The 22,782-nt window shown below is 31.3% G+C and overlaps 1 protein-coding gene across 4 annotated transcripts in view; it reads right to left on the bottom strand.

Moving 5' to 3' along the window:
• The window catches only part of LOC127735472 (Kv channel-interacting protein 4-like), a 219,095-nt gene that overhangs the window by 74,648 nt on the left and 121,665 nt on the right, over positions 1-22,782 (bottom strand). The window contains exon 1 of one of the 4 annotated variants that reach the window (XM_052245640.1): positions 12,885-14,065. The exons of the other annotated variants lie outside the window; for them this stretch is intronic. Coding sequence (XP_052101600.1) covers positions 12,885-12,951 — 67 coding nt within the window. The 5' untranslated portion in view covers positions 12,952-14,065. Of the gene's footprint in view, positions 1-12,884; positions 14,066-22,782 lie in introns of those variants that run through there. 4 annotated transcript variants of the gene reach the window in all.

Below are 22,782 nucleotides of genomic sequence, written 5' to 3'. Positions count from 1 at the left end.
AAAAAAAATCATAAAAGTAATATGTCAATTTTCAACTATTTGTTTTTTGGTAATTTAAGCAAATGATTTTAACACTATTTCAAATCAAATTCAAAACAATAATCAAATATTTGTTGAAAAAATAGAAACATCTTCCAACTTCATTTAGAGCAGAACAAACTATAAATGACCGCGAGTTTTATATTCCAAAGACAGATGAGAAATATGTATATATCTATTGTTGTTTTGAAGCAATTCTTAATAAAATTCGTTAGTGACAATCTTCATTAAGTTAACGACACATTATAGCTTGGTCAATTTCTGTAAATTAGTTCTCAGAAAAATATTTCTATACGAATAATAATCAATACAAACACAACAGATTAATTTATTAGATGAAGATTTGCAATTTTTCTACGTAAATATGATTTGATTTAACAGGTTCATCCATCATTTCAACGAAGAAAATGGCCGCGGAAAAATAAAAGATAATGGGGGAAATGGCACAACATTGAAATTTCAGTCGAAACACATTACAGTGCTAGAAGATTTAATTCCTATAGAACCAAATTAAGAAGTTTCATCAACCATTTGGTGACCATGATTATATGCCTCCTCTAAAAGATTTCATTATATGGTCTACATTTGCACCTGTTGCTACACCCCTGATCAAAATAATAGATAAATGGAAAAGATTCAGCACCTCTACTAAAACTACTGTGCCCATTATATGTCAAAGGTCATAGTGAATTGTATTATAAAAATAAGATTTTTTTAAAACGTTTTGTCCATTATGGATTGTTTGTGTTAATGGCATATCTTTGGTGGTTCTTAAATTCAAACGAAACTTGTCAAGACTTTAGTCGATTTAGATCTTGGCATATAGTATATACATTTGTCTTTTATTAAAGGAGATCGTACATGTATGTTGGCCATTAGTAGGTGAAGAGAGGGTCGATCTAAACGAAAACTATACATATTTTGTTATTACTCATTATATACTAAAATTTCAACTCAAAATTTGTATAGGGACTGATACATGTATTTAAACAAAATCTTATTTAAAATGAAAAATGTGATCCGGAGAACTTCATAGGTAAACTGTAACTATATCAACACATTTATAAACTTAAAGGAAACTATTAACGGGATAAGCCACAACAAATCTACAATGTTGCTTATTTTCTTTCATTGCAAAAACTGCCATGCTGATTGGTTGGTCATCAGAAACATTTTAAACAATGACACTGCAAGGTTGAGTGTGATCAAGTCTCTTCATGTCACTTAAAATATCTCAGACCTATTGGAAAGACGATGAACGCAAAGTGAATTGGAAAACTCATGCATGCCCTGCAAAAATCGTTTGTCTAAATGTTTGTAAGTTTGAAAAAAAAACAAATGATTTAATTGTTATTGCAAATTTAACTTTGGAACATAAACGTTTTTGAATGCATCACTTATGGTTTTACTCTTATGTGTATTTGCAATCTATACGAAATATGCATGTCTATCATGGATGTATTATATTGTAATAGAATCATATTCTTTGTCAACCAGACGTCCTCAATAGTATAGATCAAATTTGGAAAAATGTTTTCCATTTGAATTTTTTTCTGGTTTTATCTATTTAATTATGTCAACTAGATATAAGAAGATGTGGTATGAGTGCCAATGAGACAACTCTCCATCCAAGTCAAAATTTATAAAAGTAAACCATTACAGGTCACAGTACGGTCTTCAACACGGAGCCTTAGTCGATTTACCTCTATAGTAGAGATAAAATAAACAAAATGTTTACATTTAATTTTTTGTAGGTTTATTTATTCGTATGTTCGTAATGAATACTATCCTCGAATACACAACAGCATGGTACCGAATTAAATTGATATATATGCGCATTTCAAGACATCAAATTTAAAAGTATGAGAGTATCAATAGTTGGAAAGGAATGACTCCCTCCTTATAAATAAGGACTCAAAGACCGACGACGAAAAACCTGTCCAAAACATACAATTAAAATCTGATAGCTATGTGAGAGTGCCTAAAATATCACCATAAAACATATACATGTTCAAAATCTAGCTAATGTTGGCATTGGGGACCTGAAATTGAAGATATTTCCTAGAATAAGAGTAAATTCTTTAATTTTTCATTCTTTCAGTATTATTTTACTCCCATTTCAAGTATTTTGGTATGTTTTTTGTTTTCAGAATTAATTAAATAGAAATAAAGCTGTTTACTCTTGATTCATGATAAACTTACATCTTATGCTGCTGAAAATGATTCAAAAAAGTAAAATGAGTAAACTAGTTTTAAACTTGTTAAACTATCAACCGATACGGAATCTCCAGACAAAGTTAACTTAATGATCATTTTGTCTCTATTTTGGCACTTATGCAACTAATCTTATTCTAATACCGTTTTATCAGTAAACATAGACAAATACGCGAACGATCCTCATTTTACCGTACATTCTACGCAAACAACATTATTTCTTCAACGGTTTTATATCTTCATATGGATTTTGGATATTTATGTAATTTCTTATAACACATTCGTTTGGTACTTTTCCAAACTATGTGCCAGTAATCAAGTCAATACTATCAGCCAAAGCATTGTTTCAACCAAGATCAGACTCTCTAGTAGAACACCAATTAAAATCAAAATAATCTTCTAAAGATAAAAAGGTAAAATCAACTGGTGCTCTGAAATGCCTTTTAATGCATACATTTCAAAGAAATTGACTTTATCTGAATAAATCACACAAGCTTGACATTTTCTTTGTATGACATTTGCTGATAACATAACCAATATAAACAACATAGCGTTTAATTATTCAAAACGCATTAGTATAATTCGAAAGACTCGAGATTTCCTTTTTAGTTTTCTTTTGAAAATAATATCTTTATAAAAAGTATGTTAATCAGCTAATCTTTTATGTTTTTATCCTTATCTTTGAAAAAATATTATGTAAGGAAATTCAATTTATTCGATTTCAAATGCATATACTTTAGGTCATAGAAGCTATATGATTTAAGCTCATTCGCGATTCTATCAATAAAATAAAAGGTTGCAAGAATATAACATTTCAAAATAAATGGAGAATGTGTCCATGGGACACATATGAAGCCTCCGCTTGCATATAACGTTATGAAGGGGCATAACTCGAAAACGTTATAAAAGTAACGTCACCCAAATTCGAACTTGATCTGTACTTTGTGGTAATAAGCATTGTGTATAAGTTTCATTTTCATAACATTTGGTTGAGGCAAATTAAAGTTAGAGAACAGAAACCAATTTAGGGACGTACGTACGGAAGGACAAGGGTAACACTTAATGCCCCCTCCGGTGACGGCAGGGGCATACAAATAAATTAGCAACTTCAAAATTTAAGAATGTCTTCGACACAACGGTTATCCCTACTATGATTGAAAGATAAACTCTCATCTGTAGCATGAATATTAGAAAATTCTAATTGAGTAACCCTTTGAAGTAACGAACGTATCATTATTGTATTATATTTCAACGCAAAAATGTCTTCTGATTAATAGCAAATGGTACAATTACTTATGTTAAAAACGCAAGTACAAATAGAAAATCGGAAAAATGAACACGATATACGTACATCGTGATGTAGAATTTATTCCTACTCTTTTTAGTAACAGAATAGATAGCAAGATACGACAAGTTTAGAAATGAGTATCATATTGTCCCACAATAAACATGTACATTTCACACCCTGTGATGCTTTATAAACGTCCAAACTATATCGATCTGTACAGCTAAACCCTCCACTATTGAACTGTTTTTTATAGAAGTAATTTAAGCCAGAGACTGCCATCCTTTAATCCATTTATTCATCACACAGAAAACATCTCTGATTTTCTACCAAAGGAAACGATTACCTTAGCTATAGTTGGCAAAACCTTTTGGAACTTTAAGTCCTCAATGCTCCTCAACTTACATATGGAAGTTTTTAACGACCTTGACTGGCTATACAGCCCTTGCACGGTCGGTGCATCAACTTCGTACTTTATTTGGCCTTTTTAACTTATTTGATTCGAGCGTCAATAAAGAGTCTTGTGGAGACAAACCGCACGTTTGGCGTACAAAATTTTAATCCTGGTATCTATGTTGAGTTTATGTACATTATGTATAGTTTTCTCGTAGTTGCTTGCGGACTCTCAGTCCTGCAAGGTCTGTCTGACTAGTAGCATGTGCGTCCGTATGGGCATGATTTTATTTATATTATCTCGTTAAAAATCTTTGATTTAAATAATGAAATTGCGCTAAGAACAAGCTCAGTCGAAACTGGCCTTAAACGATATTTTGTTGTAATGTAAAGCTATCCTTGTTGGTATTGCTGCTCGTAAACATTTATATTTTCGATTCATAAACATTTGGCCTGATGAAGGTTTTCAAGAAATCAATATTATTCATATGCATTACTATTGGTATTTAACATTCGCATTTCATAATTTTGTTATCAACTAAACATCGAAAGGTTTTATATAGCTGAAAGATTTCTACGATAGAGCAGTAGAGATCGATATGCCTCGAGATTCGATCATATGTTTCTGGGATTATTACAGATAATTATTGTTTTGCCGTCAACTGTTAATGGTACTAAATGTATGGTATGTTTGGTCTACAATTTATACTTTTCACCAAATAATGATAAAAAGAAACAAAGATGAAATAAAAATAACGAATTACATGCCATCACCTCAATTCTCTTAAGAAAATTTAACAACTTTCTTGCTATTACTCTAAGTCAAATAACTGAGACTTGACCAAACCACATACGTTATTAAAAGTAATCAATGTTCAAGGCATCGGGTAACAAATCCAAATTGAAATATAATATAAACATGGATATCTGATTCACATAAGTAAAGTATCATTTTAATTCTTATTATTAATGAAGTTGTGTTTTGCTTTTAATTATGCTTATCATTGGTCTTTTTTGTATTTTCATTTGAGTCACGAATTTCATCATTCTCTGCTTGTTAAATTAATTGTAATTTAATTTGCATAATGGCTTCCAACTAATCATAGGTGACATTACATAATATTTATCTTTGAAAGCACTTAATCGAATTCGAATTAGATACGCAACCGTTGTCTTTGTCACGCTTTACAGGAAATGTGCCTGAAGGCAAATGTTGATATCGAAGATAAGTCACAAACGTATCTAGCAGAATTTATCGATGACATGTAAACGCCATAGTTCGGGCTGAGAAAGGAAAGTTGAAACCATCACGTTTGACATAGATTCTTGTTTAAGTCGTCCATCTGTATCATTTTCAAAAAACTATCAAGATATGAAAGAGAACTTCTTGTTTCGGTAGTATCCTTAACCTCAAGTTCACTTGGATATTGTGAGATGCAAGCACTGACATGTGGACTATTTAGTGATAAGACATTATCAACATATCGCAAAGTTCAAACCACTTTGCAAGACGCTTTTTTTATTTTTGTCTTTTAGGAATGTTTTGTTTGAATTCTGCTTTTATGATTTCAAAACCAAATCGAGCAGTCGAGGCGCACAATCACTACCCGTTGGAATACCGACTGTAGAAATATCGATGCACAGAATTTAACAAATATATCGTCGATCAAAAAATCCTTCATTGTTATGATACTATCGTCTTCGGTATATGGTTGTTGGAATCAATGTGGTTCTACATAAAGTGTTTTCGTGACCTAAAATAAGGAATTTGTATCTACGTTTTCCATTTTTGTATAAAAAAGCTCTGTTTAATGAAACGATATAGTCGATATATAAATTGAGCATGGTGAATAGAAGTGTAGATCGGATAAAAAAGTACCCCTCTTAATGTCTAAACTAATTTTCAAATTGATTTTCGACAAGCCATACCTTTTTTTCAATGCTCCATTCACTTCTATATAATCCTGAAGTCTGACCTTTATACTTTAAAGTATATGTTACTCTATTGGATGTTTATGATACATTATCATTGCGTAGTTTACAATTTATCGGAATCAATTAAAAGGATTAACAATAACATGCATAACAAATAAGGAATCATTATGTGATAAATAAAGAAAATGCAGATAGCAATGTGCACACGCTTAAATAAAGTGTATTCCTCTTGCCGATTATAGTCAAGGGCCTGTATTAAAATATATTAGAGTCAATTCCTTTTTTGGGAAAGACACAACTACTTTAATAAAGAATAAATATGCAAATACATCCACAACTTTAAGGAAAGTCTTCATCACAAAGTAGACTAGATTTCTTGCCATTATGTGATCATTTGACAGGTTTTTACATTTGTTGATACACAGAGGTTATATACGTTGATTTTTGCTCTATCAACTGCTATAAATACTATGGCGAGCAAAAGTAAAAGCATTTGGATACAGTAACATTTTACACTTTAATTTCTAAAAACAATATTTTAATCTACACATAAAATTTCAAATGCATATAAAAATCAATCAATCCTCATGAAATTGTTAAGTATGCTTGCTCTTTGCGTGTACTCTATTCACATTTTCCAACAACTTGTTCTCTTTGCGATAGATTAACACGATTTTCTACTTTATGCACAACTTTGTCTTATGATTATTCAATTTTACGACCAAGTTACTCTAGCAGCATACTAAATATGTAATAAACTGGAAAACAGGACAAATGTGTCTGACATATCAGATTACATATTCTTTTCGTTGAATATTAAAGATTTGAACCTAATAAAAGTTTGTTCAATTATGGAAATACAAATAATCGAATACCAAAATAATGATAAGCAGAATAATAGAGAGGTGTTAATAAAGAAGTATTAAATAAATATAGGGGATAGCAAAATAATTGAAAACCGTCGTGTTGCTCATACAAATACAAATTTTGTGAAAGTTATTTGATATTAGAAAATCCTAGTTCATTGGTATACATTACAGATCAACATATGAAACAACAATAGCATTTTTTTTTATATTTTTAACTATAATATCTAATCCTCATAGTTGTAAGACCTCGAAGTAGATTTAAACGTATTCCGAATCGACCAAATGTGATGTACGGATGACATTTGATCATACTTAAACAATGTTATAGATCAGTTTTCATTCATTTTTATCGGAAATAATTATGGTTAAATATTACCTTTAGAGAAAAGAATATCGCATATTTTATTTAGTAGAGGGGTCTAAATACAGCACAAACAACATTTTCCAAAAGACCAAAAAAGTGAAAAAGTACATTTTAACAAAACGCATTTGACTAGCAGGTCGAACAACGGATGTTCTTAAACCCTTCTGACTGCCATTTTCGATTGCCAAATAAACGGATCACAAGATGTAACAAAATGGATCTTAACTATTAATCTAATATCAAACAGAAAACAATAAACTTGCGGAAAAGATGGTATACCGCAAACAAAAGGTGCAAAAATTAGTACACCATATCCGGATTTCGACAATTAATGTCTCTTCAGTGATGTTAGGAATCGAAACGGTATTTGGAGGGTCATATAATTTACCTAAATTTAGGATAGACTCTTCAATTTTGAAGAGTCGAAATAGAATGAACGGATCATATTAACCCGAAGGCAAATATAATACAAGCTCAAACGAAAACATATAAACAAGTCTAAATAGAAAACAACGTTCAAACCTATGATTGCGTTGGATAAAAACCGCAATTTTTATACGTGTGCATGCAAAACAAATTTCTTTGTAGAGGGGTCTAAATACATCACAAACAACATTTTCAAAAAGACCAAAAAAGTGAAAAGTATATTTTATTTATTTATAATAAACGGTTATGCTACGGGTGTGTGTATGTGTAGAAACGCTATCGACTTATATTTCATAAAATCATACTTCTAATGTATATATAGAATTTATAACATAGTTAATATTTTAATTAACAGTAAAAAGTATGCCAATAGCATGACAGTGTTCGTCATTCGACATTTCACCTGACCACTCTGGTCGCTTTAGAATCTAATCTTATGTAAATCAAGGAGGTTAATATACCAAACGTAGGTTTTTAAATAAATGATGGGTATTACATTTTCAACGTAAACATCGAATTCTGACTGAATGGAAACCTAAGGATGAATAACAAACTAATATACCATGAAGTATAATATTCTGAAAGGTGTTGCTTTTCACATGCTATCAATAATGTTTTAAAATTCTTGGTCGACATAGTAGACAAAAAATATGCTTAAAAACAATACAAAATTAAAAAAAAATATACAATGTTGTAAAATGTTCGATTATCTTTTTCACTTTTTGAGGGCAATGATATTTACTGCAAAAAAATTTGAGAGCTAGATTTATTGATTTTTGCCGTCACTTTCACAGCCCATCCCTATAATACAATCCCCTAACATATATGTTGCGTGCACAGACTCCTTCCTAATTATTCATAGATTGAACTTCAAACAAATCACCTAGCAGGTATTCCTGCAAGCATTCCAACGGTATGTGTAGATGAAAAAAGATCATCCGATAAATTACATATAGGTTTGATGTACACTATTCATGCAACCAATAAAGTTTTATCAAAAGTTTATCGACGTGTTTAACTGTAGAATGTATTAGTAACAAACCAGTCAGAACAAACAAGAAACAATTTCACAGCATTTAGATTTTAATTGCTTGATGTTTACAGTCCAAGGGTAAGTATAACTTGCATATCAGGACAGGAAAATATAAAACCTTCGATGTACTATACTGATACGCTGCGTCGGCTAATTCACAAGGTAGGTTACAGTCTGCAAGAAGACATGCCACAATACCCGGACACATTATTCTGACTCCGTGCCAACTAGTCTTTGCTCGTACCTTTGAACGCCGCGTATTTAATGAAGAAGCAGTAAATACCAATGTTCAATTTCTTTGTTTGACCTGGTCGGGTATTGAATCCATGAACCCTGCCCTCTAGGCGATAACGCTACCACAAGACCACCGACAGAGGCGGTTTTAATTCGCGAGTTCTCTTAAATTCTTGTAAATGTCAATAAGGGCTCGTTATAGTTAAAACATGGGTTTGGGAGAGGAATCACTGCATCATGTGAGACCATTTTTCTCCTATCGAAATATTTCTTTTATACAATTTAAAAAAAATTGAGTTTTAAGGGGTAGGCCTTGGTATCCCCAAAATTTCCCTCTCGTTTAATTTTTCTTATATTTACATCATCGAGAAAGTAGGGGTCAATGCATCATCTGCATTTTATGTTTAGGATATATTGAATATGACAAGTTTTGGGGGTACCATAAAAAACGGCCGAAAATACTAGTATAGGTATATATTACTGTGTGTTTTTGCATATGTTCTCATTAGGAATACTCATGACTGTTAAAATGCGTAGTAGAAACATATTTTAAAGTAAATCTGAAATATCATGGTAATATTTGTAGCCTGAGTGTAAATAAATGGTTTAAAATTTATTGATAAGTCGAAAACTTTGGCCGGCTAAGATAACACATTTATTTTTTCAAACTTTGCCAGAAAAGAAATTGTCGTTTAATTCCAGCAAAAAATTGCTATAACAAATGCTGGTTATAAGCCTTGAAAATAACAATAAAATTGAGAATGGAAATGGGGAATGTGTCAAAAGGACAACAACCCGACCAAACAGCAGAAAACAGCCGACGGCCACCAATGTGTCTTCAACACAGCGAGAAAATCCCGCACCCGGAGGCGGGCTTCAGCTGGCCCCTAAACAAAATGTGTACTAGTTCAATGAAAATGGACGTCACACTAAACCCCAAAACATATAAATGAACTAAAATTAAAAAACATACATTTTTTGAATTTTACCGTTTGGAATTTTCCAAATTTTTAAACAAGTTGACTCACAGGCACAAGAAAAAAGGAAATGTTTTGGAAAAGAAATCCCCCCCCTCCCCCACAAAACATTCTGCAGTCTCTCTTTGCATTCTTTATATGAGCTTAAGTGAAAATTGTATTGTCCCAATAATAATTGTAGTCAAGTTTATAAGGAAAAACAGAAATACTCAGTATGGGGCGAATACCCTTGGGACGAAATTACATACCAACATTATATATTGGTTTCTCTCCCCAGACTACAAAATGCCCCTGGCACCAGTAAGCAGACGCTATTAAAATTCAAGTTTTCGACAGTCTTTCACTATCTAAGTACTATCTTTGCGCTCATGTAGATTATCTGTTAGCATTAGCTTGTACTAGGATGGATGTTCAGATCATATCTTCTAGAATATTGCCGTTTATATTTAAAAACCAAAGACACACAGCTACGTACAGCCTAGTTACCAATAGCTTAGCACTAAAACATATTAACTTCATTGTTCAACCCATTTTTTTCAAATTCATTTTTTCTAAAACCTTTCAAGATTTTATCTAAATGATGTCACAAGAAACTAAAGTTGTTCCAAAAACTCCTCAGTACATAGGTGTTTTTTTTTTATTAAAGTCAGGAATCTGATGTTCAGTAGTTGTCGTTTGTTGATGTGGTTCATAAATGTTTCTCGTTTCTCGTTTTTTATATAGATTAAACCGTTGGTTTTCCCGTTTGAATGGTTTTACACTAGTAATTTTTGGGGCCCTTTATAGCTTGCTGTGCGATGTGAGCCAAGCCTCCGTGTTGAAGACCGTACTTTGACCTATAATGGTTTACTTTTATAAATTGTGACTTGGATGGAGAGTTGTCTCATTGGCACTCATACCACATCTTCTTATATCTCTTGATCCTTGTTTCAATTACTGCTTGGTTAAAACGCACAAATGACTTCAAATACATTTGTAAGAGTTGTCTTCAATACCCAGGTCTACCCCCTTAAAAGGTATTAATGATCTTATCGAGATAACAAATGTCGCATCGCACGAATTCTCGTTGTATAATTTGATTTTTAATGGAATAAGAGAAGATAAGATGTTTTATTTTTGTAATCTGCTATTAAAGAAATTATACGTTACGTCATCACTTATGGTTGTTAGTTGTTGTATGTCGTTACAATGGGAAAAAAGAACCCTTAATATGATCACAATAAACGTATTTTTGCCATTTTAAAAGATTAAAAAAACAAATCATGATATGAAAAGTTTGTCAACTGTCGTTTATGTTTATAAAGTCAGCTAAAAATTAATGAAAACAATTTAACGAAATTTTAGTCCCCTTTGAAACGCTAATAGGATTTATTCTTACTCATAAATGCCATATTTGTCGGATAGGCAGCAAAGATACCAATTTTTTATTAGACATTTCAGCATACTGTGGCCACGAAAGCTACCATGAGACCACTGGAGGGTTGTAATTTCTTTGGACTATGATTGCATTATAGAACGTGTAATGAAATATGTATAAGGTTTATGAATTACGTGAAAACATGAAACCTGATGGTTCCCAAAAGAACAATGAATGCCAAATAATGATTTTTCCTTTATGATGGTCTTGTGGTAGATATATCAATGTACCATTCCCTATTTTATCCAAAGTTACACATTTAGTGGTTAGATTTTATTGCGTGTTTATTAATTATTTATCTTCCTAATTTGAATTTCTTAATTATTTAGATAAATATATCTAATCATTACTGATAATCTACATTCATTTGGTTAATTATTGATAACATTTATTGAATTTCAATCCTTGGTATATGAAAATATCTATCTTTATAAAACTTCATTACGGTTTTTGTAGCGTTCATTTAAACGGATAAAATTAAGCTCCGTAAACATGAACTTGAGCTGTTTTACACTGATCCAGTAGGTGGTGAAGGTTCGTAGACCTAAATTTTGTTCTAAATAACGACTGTAACGTTGACATTTATTGTTAATTAGGTTTCTTTATCACAAATTTTGTCAGAGTAATCCCCACTTTTAGCAGGCTTTTATGTAAATCGTATTAAAATAGCAAATTTTCAAAATTAAGAGAAAAAAAAATGTAAGCTAAGAAGACCTTCGGGTAGTATGATTTTCACTACAGAAACTGTTTCTTTTGTATTAAAATAGAGTAAAGAATAAAAACATGGATTTTCTACTTGAATAGTATAGTACTTATATAAATGAATAGTATTTTCTTCCTAGACAAACAATTCTTCTATAAACATGCACATAGCTTTATCTATGGGAAATGAAAAAAAAAATCGGTCGGCCTACATTTAAAATATTAGTATCGATGTACATATTGCAGAATTGATGAACATTATAAACGCCACCCCTAATCTCACTAACCCCATTTGTAACATGAAACTTAGAAGAGCACGCACCTCTTAATCACTAACATTAAAAATGTGTTAAGCAGTTGGGCATTCTCATAGAGTAACACCTAAGAACCGAAATGGTTGTGCACAGATAAAATATTGTAAAGCTAAATTTTAAGCATGACGTGCCTATGTTAAATGAATCAAATATTTGACTTCCTATATCATCTTTAAACATATATCCCTCATATCAACAAATCAAAATCGATTTTTTCGACATCTTTATACTTATGGTAACAAGTATAAAGATTATTACATCTTTCGATTATAATTGACTTAATACCTAATAACTAGCACTTTTATACTCTTCTTGTTAACTGTTGCGTTTGATCTTTCAGGGGATATAGATTATTCAGTTTTCCGTTCTTAATTCTCAGAAAAATCAGCAGAAATAACTCAATTAAATGAGTGATTCGCGGAAATATCGAGCCCAGATTTCCATTTTTTAAAATAAATCATAAATTAAATTATTTGCATTGCGACCCACGGAAACAAATACACGTGTACAGTTAATAAAACGCATAGAATAATAGATATGTCTGCTTTATTCTTGCCTTTAAACAAACAGTTTTTTCTTGAATATGCATGTAATGGTTGATCCTAGATATTAAGCAGAAAACAAACAATGCATCCATGGTGTCTAAATTAATTAATTAAGATTAAGTAGATTAATCACTCACCTATATCAAACACGTATTTATCAATAATCTTCTTTATTTCACGTCCAAATGAGTGCAAGTAGTTCATGTCTTTTAAACACTACTATGGCTATGTCAACATGTAAAGACGAACCTTCCATAGATTCCAGTGATATGACATTAAGCTTTTTTGAATAGGAATCTAATTTTGAACTGCAAACTTCCAAACAAACATTTAGAATAAGATAACGCAATACATGATATTTAGTGACAATATCATAAAACTGTACGCAAAGCTTAAGTAAGGCACAAATAAAAGGCGCTGATAAAAAATAAAGCTACAATTTGATAGTACATGTATAAAAATAAATGAAATTTCCACTTAATAGTAATTTCTAAGCCTTGGTTCCTTTCTTTATGAAAAACACATTAAGACTACGATGTTAACTTCCATTGCTTTGCTTAAAATAGCGGAATAACGAGATTAAAAATTGCACAGGAAAGCCGTTTGTTATTAAACCAAGAAAACGGTTGTTATTTTCCCAAAGCCATTCAGTGGAATTAATCAGGTAGAATCCAACATCTCTCTATCAGTGTCGATATGATTATCCGTCACTTAATCTACTACAGGTAATACTAAAAGAAACATCTAATACTACTTGTTGCAATCCTCTCTGTTTTTCATTTAAAGTTTAAACTTAATGTCAACATTGTCTTTCCACAGCCATATCCCAAATGTCTATTTCATTACACAATTTTGAGACAGTTGACATTATAGTCATACGGCAGAAAAATCAATCAGAGGCCAGCTCAGGTGTTTTTGTATTTGTCTCCGATATGTCATATAATCATTACGATTATCTAAAAACAATTGTGGATCTTCGAATTAAACACGTTGAGATTTAAGTAATAATCTTTCAAATATATCTGTAAATAAATCAATACTCTTAGAAGTCGTTTGCTATTAAATGATACCCGACGGTTCATCTACTTGACCAATATTACATCATTATTGCTATAACACTGGATATTACCCACAATTAATTGTGAAATGAACAGTTTTGTCTCGATGGTTCGTATGTGGAAGAATTGTCAAAGGTTTGCAACAAATGATATCAGCACTAAACATTGCCATTGTATAATTTTCCGTTGCTCTTAGCAACTGATGACTATTTGAAATCCGCAATTCATTTTATGTAAGATATTTGGTCATTTCAGAGATAGCATAATTGCTTCATAGTTTTAAATGAACAAGCAAATTAGAAATCGCATGTCGTAAAGCAATTTTCTTGATTATCCATAATTGCAGATGGTGTTTCCCTCATATGTGCTTTTAATTTTTATTACTTTTCAATGGATTTTTTTTTAAATTGCTACTACTTTTATAGATTGTTAAACAGCTTACCACTCTAACAGGAAGGTGGCAGTTATCTGATGAAATCTCGGAAATTTCCATTGGTTCAACTTTACATAGCTTTTTTAATGAAAAGAGTAAATATCCTCATCACAAATCAAAACTTTTTTTTGACAAGGCATTTTTGAAGTCTAATCATGATTATAGGTCGCGTTAATCGTTAAATATAATTCCTTAATTTTATCTGACGCATTTACTGGAAAATACAACTTCATGTAACGACTTCTTTGCACAGAACAATTAATTCCTGATAACTTTAATTGAGCTATTGAAGTCAATTCTATTGCGACAGAATTTATTGAACAGATAAAAAGTAGCGAAAAAATGCAATTCTGATTGTCTTCATCGATGTGTTGTCTATATGAACCTATTATCTTCACTGCATGGAGTATCAGTTTCTGTCTTTATTTATATCCTGTGTTTTCATTGGTAACAATAACTCAATTTAAAATCTTTTCTCGTAATTGTTGCTTTCTTGCACTTAAATTGAGCACTATGGTCATAAAGTTAAATCTCAGGAGAGTAGCTTTGTATAAAAATGAAGTTTAAAAAAGACTTCATTCTCAAATCATTATACTGCATTTAACGTGGAAAAGACTTTATAAGAAAATCCCAATTAAGAAATTAAAACATGTGTTTGCTTCCAAATTCCCAAATGATGTTTAAATGATACAAATTACAACTTCTTAATGAATGCTTTTGAACTTGCTATCGCTACAGGTTCAAATGCCTTGATACGATTCACACAATGGAATCATAACAAACAATTGTATGGTAGCTTTGTTTGCACACTAGTATCATCGTAACAGTTACAATTCTTTACTAAACGAACTTCACTCATGTTCATCTTCAAAGAATGTGTGTACTATTAGAGCCAGACATGTGTCTCTTAGTTCATTGATATTATCACAATATATCCATTTTTAACATGTATGCAAAATATTTTTGAATTTGGCATCGCTCGAGGAAATATATTAAGCGTATGATGGTAGATCGTACACGTGTTGGTCTAACGATTTGGCTAATAGCTTGTTTCCGTGAATATGACATATTGTTTTCAACATACGATAACGACAATGTACATTTTGTAACAATGTTGTTATCAGGTCATTAACGATCTGACATTTGATAGAAATTGATATTATCTTTAAAGGATGGCACGGGGAAACTCTATAAGCAAAGACAATTAAATTCGGGACATATAGCAAAATGATTATTGAATTATTTATGTTGCACTTTTGTATAAAGTTGTGTTGATATAGAATAGTTGATTACGTGCGCTAGTAATGCTTTGTATTTGTTTTATCTGAACTAAATTGAAAACTGAACAAGAAATTATTTGAAGGCAGCACATTTGTTATTCGTTTTCATACATTGACGGTTCAACTCGGTACAGTCAATTTTAAACATTGGCCTGCAGTTGGGTACAGATTCAATTTCATTTTAGACGTTGACACTGCAGTTCGGTAATTAACCTGCAATTCGGTACAGAGTCAATTTGTTCAGACAATAGCGTTGCAATTTATTGGTATTTTTGCGGAACTTTGGTATAGTTTAGACACTTCACCAATAATGAACTCCAATCTGCTTAGATTAATTTCAAAGTGTTAGGTAGCCATTTTGTTCCTAAGCTTAACAGCAAAACTGATTTAATACAAGCGAAATGTCTGAACGCAACTAAATTCATCGCAAGTAAATATACGAAACCTAGCTAGGATTAAATCTAGTTGTACAATATATTACGGTTTCACACATTTTAGTTTAATTAAACATTACCATTTCAATCTATTATTCAATTACAAGGATTTTGAAAATGATAACAGCGTTCAAAATGAAGCCATTTTCAAACCAGTATAAGTTTCAGGATCACTGTCATTTTTCACAGATTGCATAACAACTCTCTTGTTTTGCTTCCGTTCTACAAATCTGACCTACTCAGAAGTGTATTAGTCCTTGATTGGCTGATATTTCTGAATATTCTTGAAATATTTGACCATGGATATGAAACCAAAAAATATGTGGTGACAAATATTAGACAGACACATTAAATTTAATATCATTCTAGCACATTTCCGGACGAACGTTTGATGCTCAGTAATGGCAAAGTTGGGCGGTAATTGTGTTTTGCTCAGTGATGTCAAAGATCAACAGTAGCTGTGTTAGTAGTCTGCACTTCTGTGTTGACGTGAAATGATTTTGCCATTTGATCAATGACTTTCCGTTTTGAATTTTCCTTTAAGTTCGGTATTTTTGTTATTTTACTTATGATTAATATTGCTTTTAATATTGATTCGTTCATTGTTGAAGGACCTACATCATTTGTCAAGATGAAGAACAGGAATAAAAGCCCTGTTCATTGATAATTTTCTATGTTTTCTATGTATTGTATGCGATTTTGTCCCATGAACATTTACTCCATATCATTTTATTTTCTATTTAAAGATTTTGCACCTTCGAATTTGATTTGCCCTTCCATCTGTTTTAATATGATCGCCACTGAGAGTGAGTATTGCTTACAAAATTGAGAGCCTGGTATCTTTGAAGAGCATTTATTGAAAAATTGTCCACTGACATATAGAATGAGCCTTCATTTCAATTGCATACGATAATATTTCTAGATGTAATATTTTTAACAAGATACTTCATGGTCGTTAAGTTATATTGAAAAGGTATGATATATATGTAGTAAGGTAAAATGGGAATATTTAATTTCGTATATGGAGCTTACTGTTACAGATTTTTCCGGTTTTCTTCCAATACAAATCCAATCAAAACAGCCAGTACAACAAGCCCTATGTGGTAATCAATGACCTCACAAGGACGGTGTTGTAATTTGTATAATGAAGACTGTGTAGCTTACTTGATAATGAATAACATGGAATTACTTGGATATATAAAACTAATTGTACAATTAAAAAAAAGAAAAGTGTAAGAAAAATTAATAAAATTGTCCTACCTTTGAAGATACAGCAAATACAGCACATGAAAAAAAAAGAATTAAAAAAGGGTGAACTTCTAAAAATTACAAACATTAAAATGCGTCCGTGCATAAAGAAGCACTTTGAAGACTTCTGATTTGAATCTAAATGAGTGAATAATTTAAAACTATCTAATGAAATCAGGTTCTGTAAAATAGAACTTCTTTTCATTTCAAAATTACTAAATAAATGAATTTTAAGTGACGATATGTTGTTTTGTATTTTAACATATTTTGCATTAGTACTAAATCTTGCACGTAGCATACGCATAATTTGAATAGTAAATGTTTAGTTAAAATAAATATGTCTTTATATCAAATAAAATCACATGTCAACTGTTTTTATCTAATGTTGTGTAAGACAATAATGTAATTAAAAATAAATATAACATCGACATTCGAGTTAAAATCAAAACCTCTACCACTTCATCAAGTCGAAGCTTTATTTACAAGACGTCTCAATTAAAGAACTCAATACCCATCTGTAATTTTGGACAAATGTAAAAAACAAATCTAGAAAGAAAACAAATAAAAGACATTTTAATGCTTCAACAAAAGAGATGTACAATACTGACACTGAGTGCAATTTAAAACATTATATATAGATCTCTAGTGGGGTCTTAATTTGATTACAGTTCAATAGTTTACACTATAAATTGGGTTAAAACTATTCCCCATGCTCAATTGAAAGATCGACTACATTATCTCATTACACAGAGCCTTTTCTACAAAAATGTTGATACAAATTTCTAGTTTTAAACCATGAATAATCCTTCACATGATACAGCGTCCAGTTTAAACAACACAATGATTAACAGGAAATCAAGGAACATATATATTAAGTATCAAGGTGAGACTATGCAGGTTTATATAGGAGTGATGCAACCAATGAATCAAAGAAAGCTTAGCCTTGTCGAAAATTAAGTAAAAAATGTGAAGGTTTTTTTAGATATTAAATGGGATACTTATTTTTTCTACCGTCTATACACTACTATTACAATGCTCAATCAAATTTCGACTATATCGTCTCACTTAAAAGCTTTTTAAAAAAATGAGAATTTCGTCTATTAGGTCATGAACAATCTTACTTTGTGAATAACCACACGGATTCCCACAACTAATACACCAAAGATAATATCATAAAAATGCAGTTGAGTTTGGTGGATTGATATTATAGCAGACAGTCATTATTCTAATGTGCATTAATTGTGTATCACTTCAATTGTTTTGTACTCATATAAAGCAGAATTCAAACAGAACATTTTCAAAGACAAAAGAAAACGCATCTTGCAAAGTTCTTTAATTTCCTTTCAGATGTATTGATCATGCTTTGTCACTCAATAACCCACATTTCAATGAGTGCTTACATCTCATATATACCAGTGAACTTCAGATTAAAGATACTACCGAAAGTAGAATGTCTCCTTCATATCTTAATCTTTTCCATGATATTGACATAGATAGGCAACTCCTTACTAGACTGTGACAAACGTGATGATTTCAGTTTTCCAATTGCCAATTTTCCATTTCTCAGCAGTAACATACCTTCTGCTCCATTATATGGTTTACTTATTTCAATTAATACATTACGCTCGTACATGTTAACATTATTCAGATGTACTTATTTAATAGGGGTGTGTTCCTTACAATAAAACTGCTCCAACAGAGTTATGATGAAGAACGACTGCAATCGACACTACACAAGCTAAACGGTCACTATCACAAATTGGTTGACTGATACAATGTGCGAGTATCTCAACTCACTAGTGACATGCTTTCGCAGTCCTAGATATGTAGATACCTGTATAGTCGTCTGATCGGTAATTCACAGATTGTGTCATATTACCGATTGTGACACCACGAGTTCGCATGGCGGTTGATGCATGCATAGCAAGAGACCCTTACCCTGTCGACGCACCCAATCTTGCTCCTTTTGGAGTTCATATGATTTTTGTTTTATTTTTTGCCTTGATTTTTTTCGTTTTTCTAATCGATTAACGAAATTTGAACATCGGTATATTACTGTCGCCTTAATTTGAAACTCTATATAAAACTGACGAAAAAAAAAATCAACCAATTTATGAAAGATTTTACATTTAGTCTGTTTGACCGACTGATATTTTGTCCTGAATGAAATGGCGGCAGTGCTGCCGATCAAGTCTCGAATCGCCTGAGTGAACAGTACATAAATGAATTGATATTCTAACGTTGTTGGTCTGAAGTTAAAACATATAACCTATGTATGTTCTGCCACCCGTATTTCTTCCTATCAGAAATAATCGATAGTAGATGTCTATGGTCCTCGAATTAATTGATTGATTAACATACATTTAACTTTCATTCACAGATGGAAGCAAACCATAGTAAAAACAATAGTTTAGATAGAAAGCAACGAAAGAAGTGAACAGCAGTTTTGCTTGGCTTGTAAAAATAATAGAACATCATATCAATATTTGAAACATTTTTAGGAATTTCAGATACATACGTTATCCTTGTATGTCTGATGAGACACGTTAAACAGTCATATGTGCCTTTTCTAAAAGTTTTCGTTACAATTTAATACTATTTTTGTAATGATAATCACAGTTTTTAAAGTTTTAAATATTTAAGCAAATGCGTGTTGTATATTTACGACATGTGTTTCCACTACGCTTTCAAGTTATTCTGAACATTTATATTTAAACACGAATCAAAGCAGTCTATTTTTTCCCCATTATTTTTTAAAATCACATTTTCATCTCAGTATTCATTTAATACAAAATCTATATTTATCATATGAAGTTGTAAATAATTAATGTCTCTAACGACCATTTCCTTATTCCTATCCTATCATTATACATTGTTACAGTAATTTTAATGACAGTATTTGGGTATTTTAATGAAGAAATTTTTCCCACTATACTGATGCATGTAATCACCATCAATTAAAAAAACGTGTTACTGTAAGAAAAAGCTCACAAAATGACACTCCTTTGAATAATTCATTTTAAAATACATAGAATTGAACAAACATTCCAACCTTGTCACAAGTAAAACAAACATACAAACTCAACTTGTTAAAAACCAATAACCTTCGGGATCTCATCATATAGCACCTGCCTCATATTGTATCCTTTATTTGTTAAATATTTTCCTCAATAAATTGTCATACAAAAAAAAAGTAAAATTTATTACATTTCATGTTTGTCTTTCCAATGTTAAAACTTATAGGGTAATTTCTGACGCGTATGATGATATCAAATGAAGATCGGTGTACTAGAACTGGAAAAAGGAAAACCATTTTTAAAAGAGAAAAGCAAATTCTTTGATAATGATTGACAGAACATTTGATTGCACTAAAACGACTGTCATTATACAATTCATTTATCATTTTAACCAATTACGTTTTACTCTCGTTATCTTAAATTAATATGTGAACGAATTCTCATGTAGGTCAAACTTTCCTTCGTTCAAAGAACGAATTATCCAGCATGCCATACCAATGTATACAAACAAACAATGTTCCACTGCAAAGTAATATCATAAATAGACTTCCGGAAATGTCTGATAAAATTATTCGGATAAAAATGGTATAATTATATTTGATCCGAAAAATTACTATCAACTTTCATTCTTCAAATTCCATTTCCTTGAAGTAGAAGCACGCCGTTGAATTAATAAATGTGTTCATACTGACATCGTGGTGATGTCCATCTAGAACTGACAGGTTTACTTCCGGTTTGTTAACGAAAACAAAGCTTCCATCATACATTTGCCTATGAATATCTCCATCGGAAAGTCAGAAATTGACGGATAGTCCATTTCAGTCGTTACACATTAACTATCCGTAAAATTTTTACATTTAAATAATGGAGAGTTTCCTGTCATTAATTACAAGTTTTAACGCTATTTGACCAAAAATATTAGGACGTTTTGTTCAATGACGTCGTATTTGATGTTATATATATATTGTTTTCAATTTAGACTTGTATATATATAAGAAAGTCTAAATTGAAAACAACGTTCAAACCTATGATTGCGTTGGATAAAAACCGCAATTTTTATACGTTTGCATGCAAAACAAATTTCTTGGTAGAGGCGTCTCAAAACAACACAAACAACATTTTCCAAAAGACCAAATAAGTGAAAAAGTATATTTTAACAAAACACATTTGACTAGCAGATCGAACAACTGATGTTCTTAAACCCTGCTGACTGCCATTGGCGATTGCCAAATAAACGGATCACAAGATGTAACAAAAGTGGCGAATATCTCATCTATATTCAGGACGAAAACAAGGTAGCAAAATTGTAACACAACCAACTATGTTGTTACGTTTGGCGATTTTGGTCTTATTCATATCTCTTTTTTCTTTATAGACAGTTCGTCTTTTTCACATTTTACCTCATAGACATTTAAAAATTGAGAATATATAGGTCGGCCCCAAACCAAGACTCAAAAAAATAATTAAACTAAAGCGAATAATTAATAACTTATTATTAGCTATCGTGCAATGAAATTGTTCCCTTTAGAAACTCAATGGAAAACAAAGTGATACTTGATACAGCGCACGACAGGTGTCTCTAGAATAACCTTTATCGTATTTCTGAAAAAGCTGTCATCACGTGCGCTCGATATTTATACATTGGAAAACAAAAAAATGAATTAAGAATCTATAAAAGCATTAAAAACCGTTAACAGCCTTTTCCTTAATGAGATTGAAATAACTTATCCCGATACCTGACCAGGGGCATCCTACATAGAGCAAATTTGAATTTTGACAAGTATAATGTTTGCACGAACTAGATGAAATTCACCATTTGTTTGTAGATTTTGGTAAATACTTTTGGACGGACGTGAGGAAATTTCAGAAACATTCTTCTTTATTTTGTTGAAAATTTGTTGTCTTTTTCGTTAATCAATTTCATGGCTGTGCTTGTTTGTTTCCGTTAGAGAAAAAAAATTACATTCTCGATCAGTTCTCCACGTTCTCATATTAGGTTTATTTCTTTTCTGTGTATTTCCTATGCAGGAATACATTTGCACATTTTGTAGGTGAATCTTCAAGAAATGTTTCCATTTTACAATTTAATATCCATCGAATATCAAGGACTTTTTTCCTTTGTCGCACTGATGATTAACTCCATCTTGTTTGTTGATGTTCTCCTTGTGTATAGGTGAACAATTACATAATAGCATAATCATTCGCATGTATAAGATTTCAAACATTTCAAATTCTTTTCGTTTTTTTTATTAAAATAAAGTTTATTTACAAATAGAAAAAAAGTTAATACGCACAAATTGACGTTTGAATTTTATTTTAACTTCAACTTCCTCAAAATTACGAAATATGACAGCGTTAATTTCTCGCATTAACTATCGTTCAATTGCATATATCATCTCGGTTCTGTAATATCAATTATAGGCAAAATGTTATAAATAAATATGCAAGAAGAAGCAAATAGTTATATTATCAATGAACAAAGATGCCTTAATTGAGCCCATATTCTATCCTTTATTTTCAACAGTATCCATTTACGACATACTCATAATAACTTAATGCAATCTT

Source organism: Mytilus californianus, unplaced genomic scaffold (genome assembly GCF_021869535.1).
Source record: "Mytilus californianus isolate M0D057914Y unplaced genomic scaffold, xbMytCali1.0.p SCAF_3, whole genome shotgun sequence".
Lineage (NCBI taxonomy): Eukaryota > Metazoa > Mollusca > Bivalvia > Mytilida > Mytilidae > Mytilus > Mytilus californianus.
This window is presented reverse-complemented; position numbering and strand designations above follow the sequence as displayed.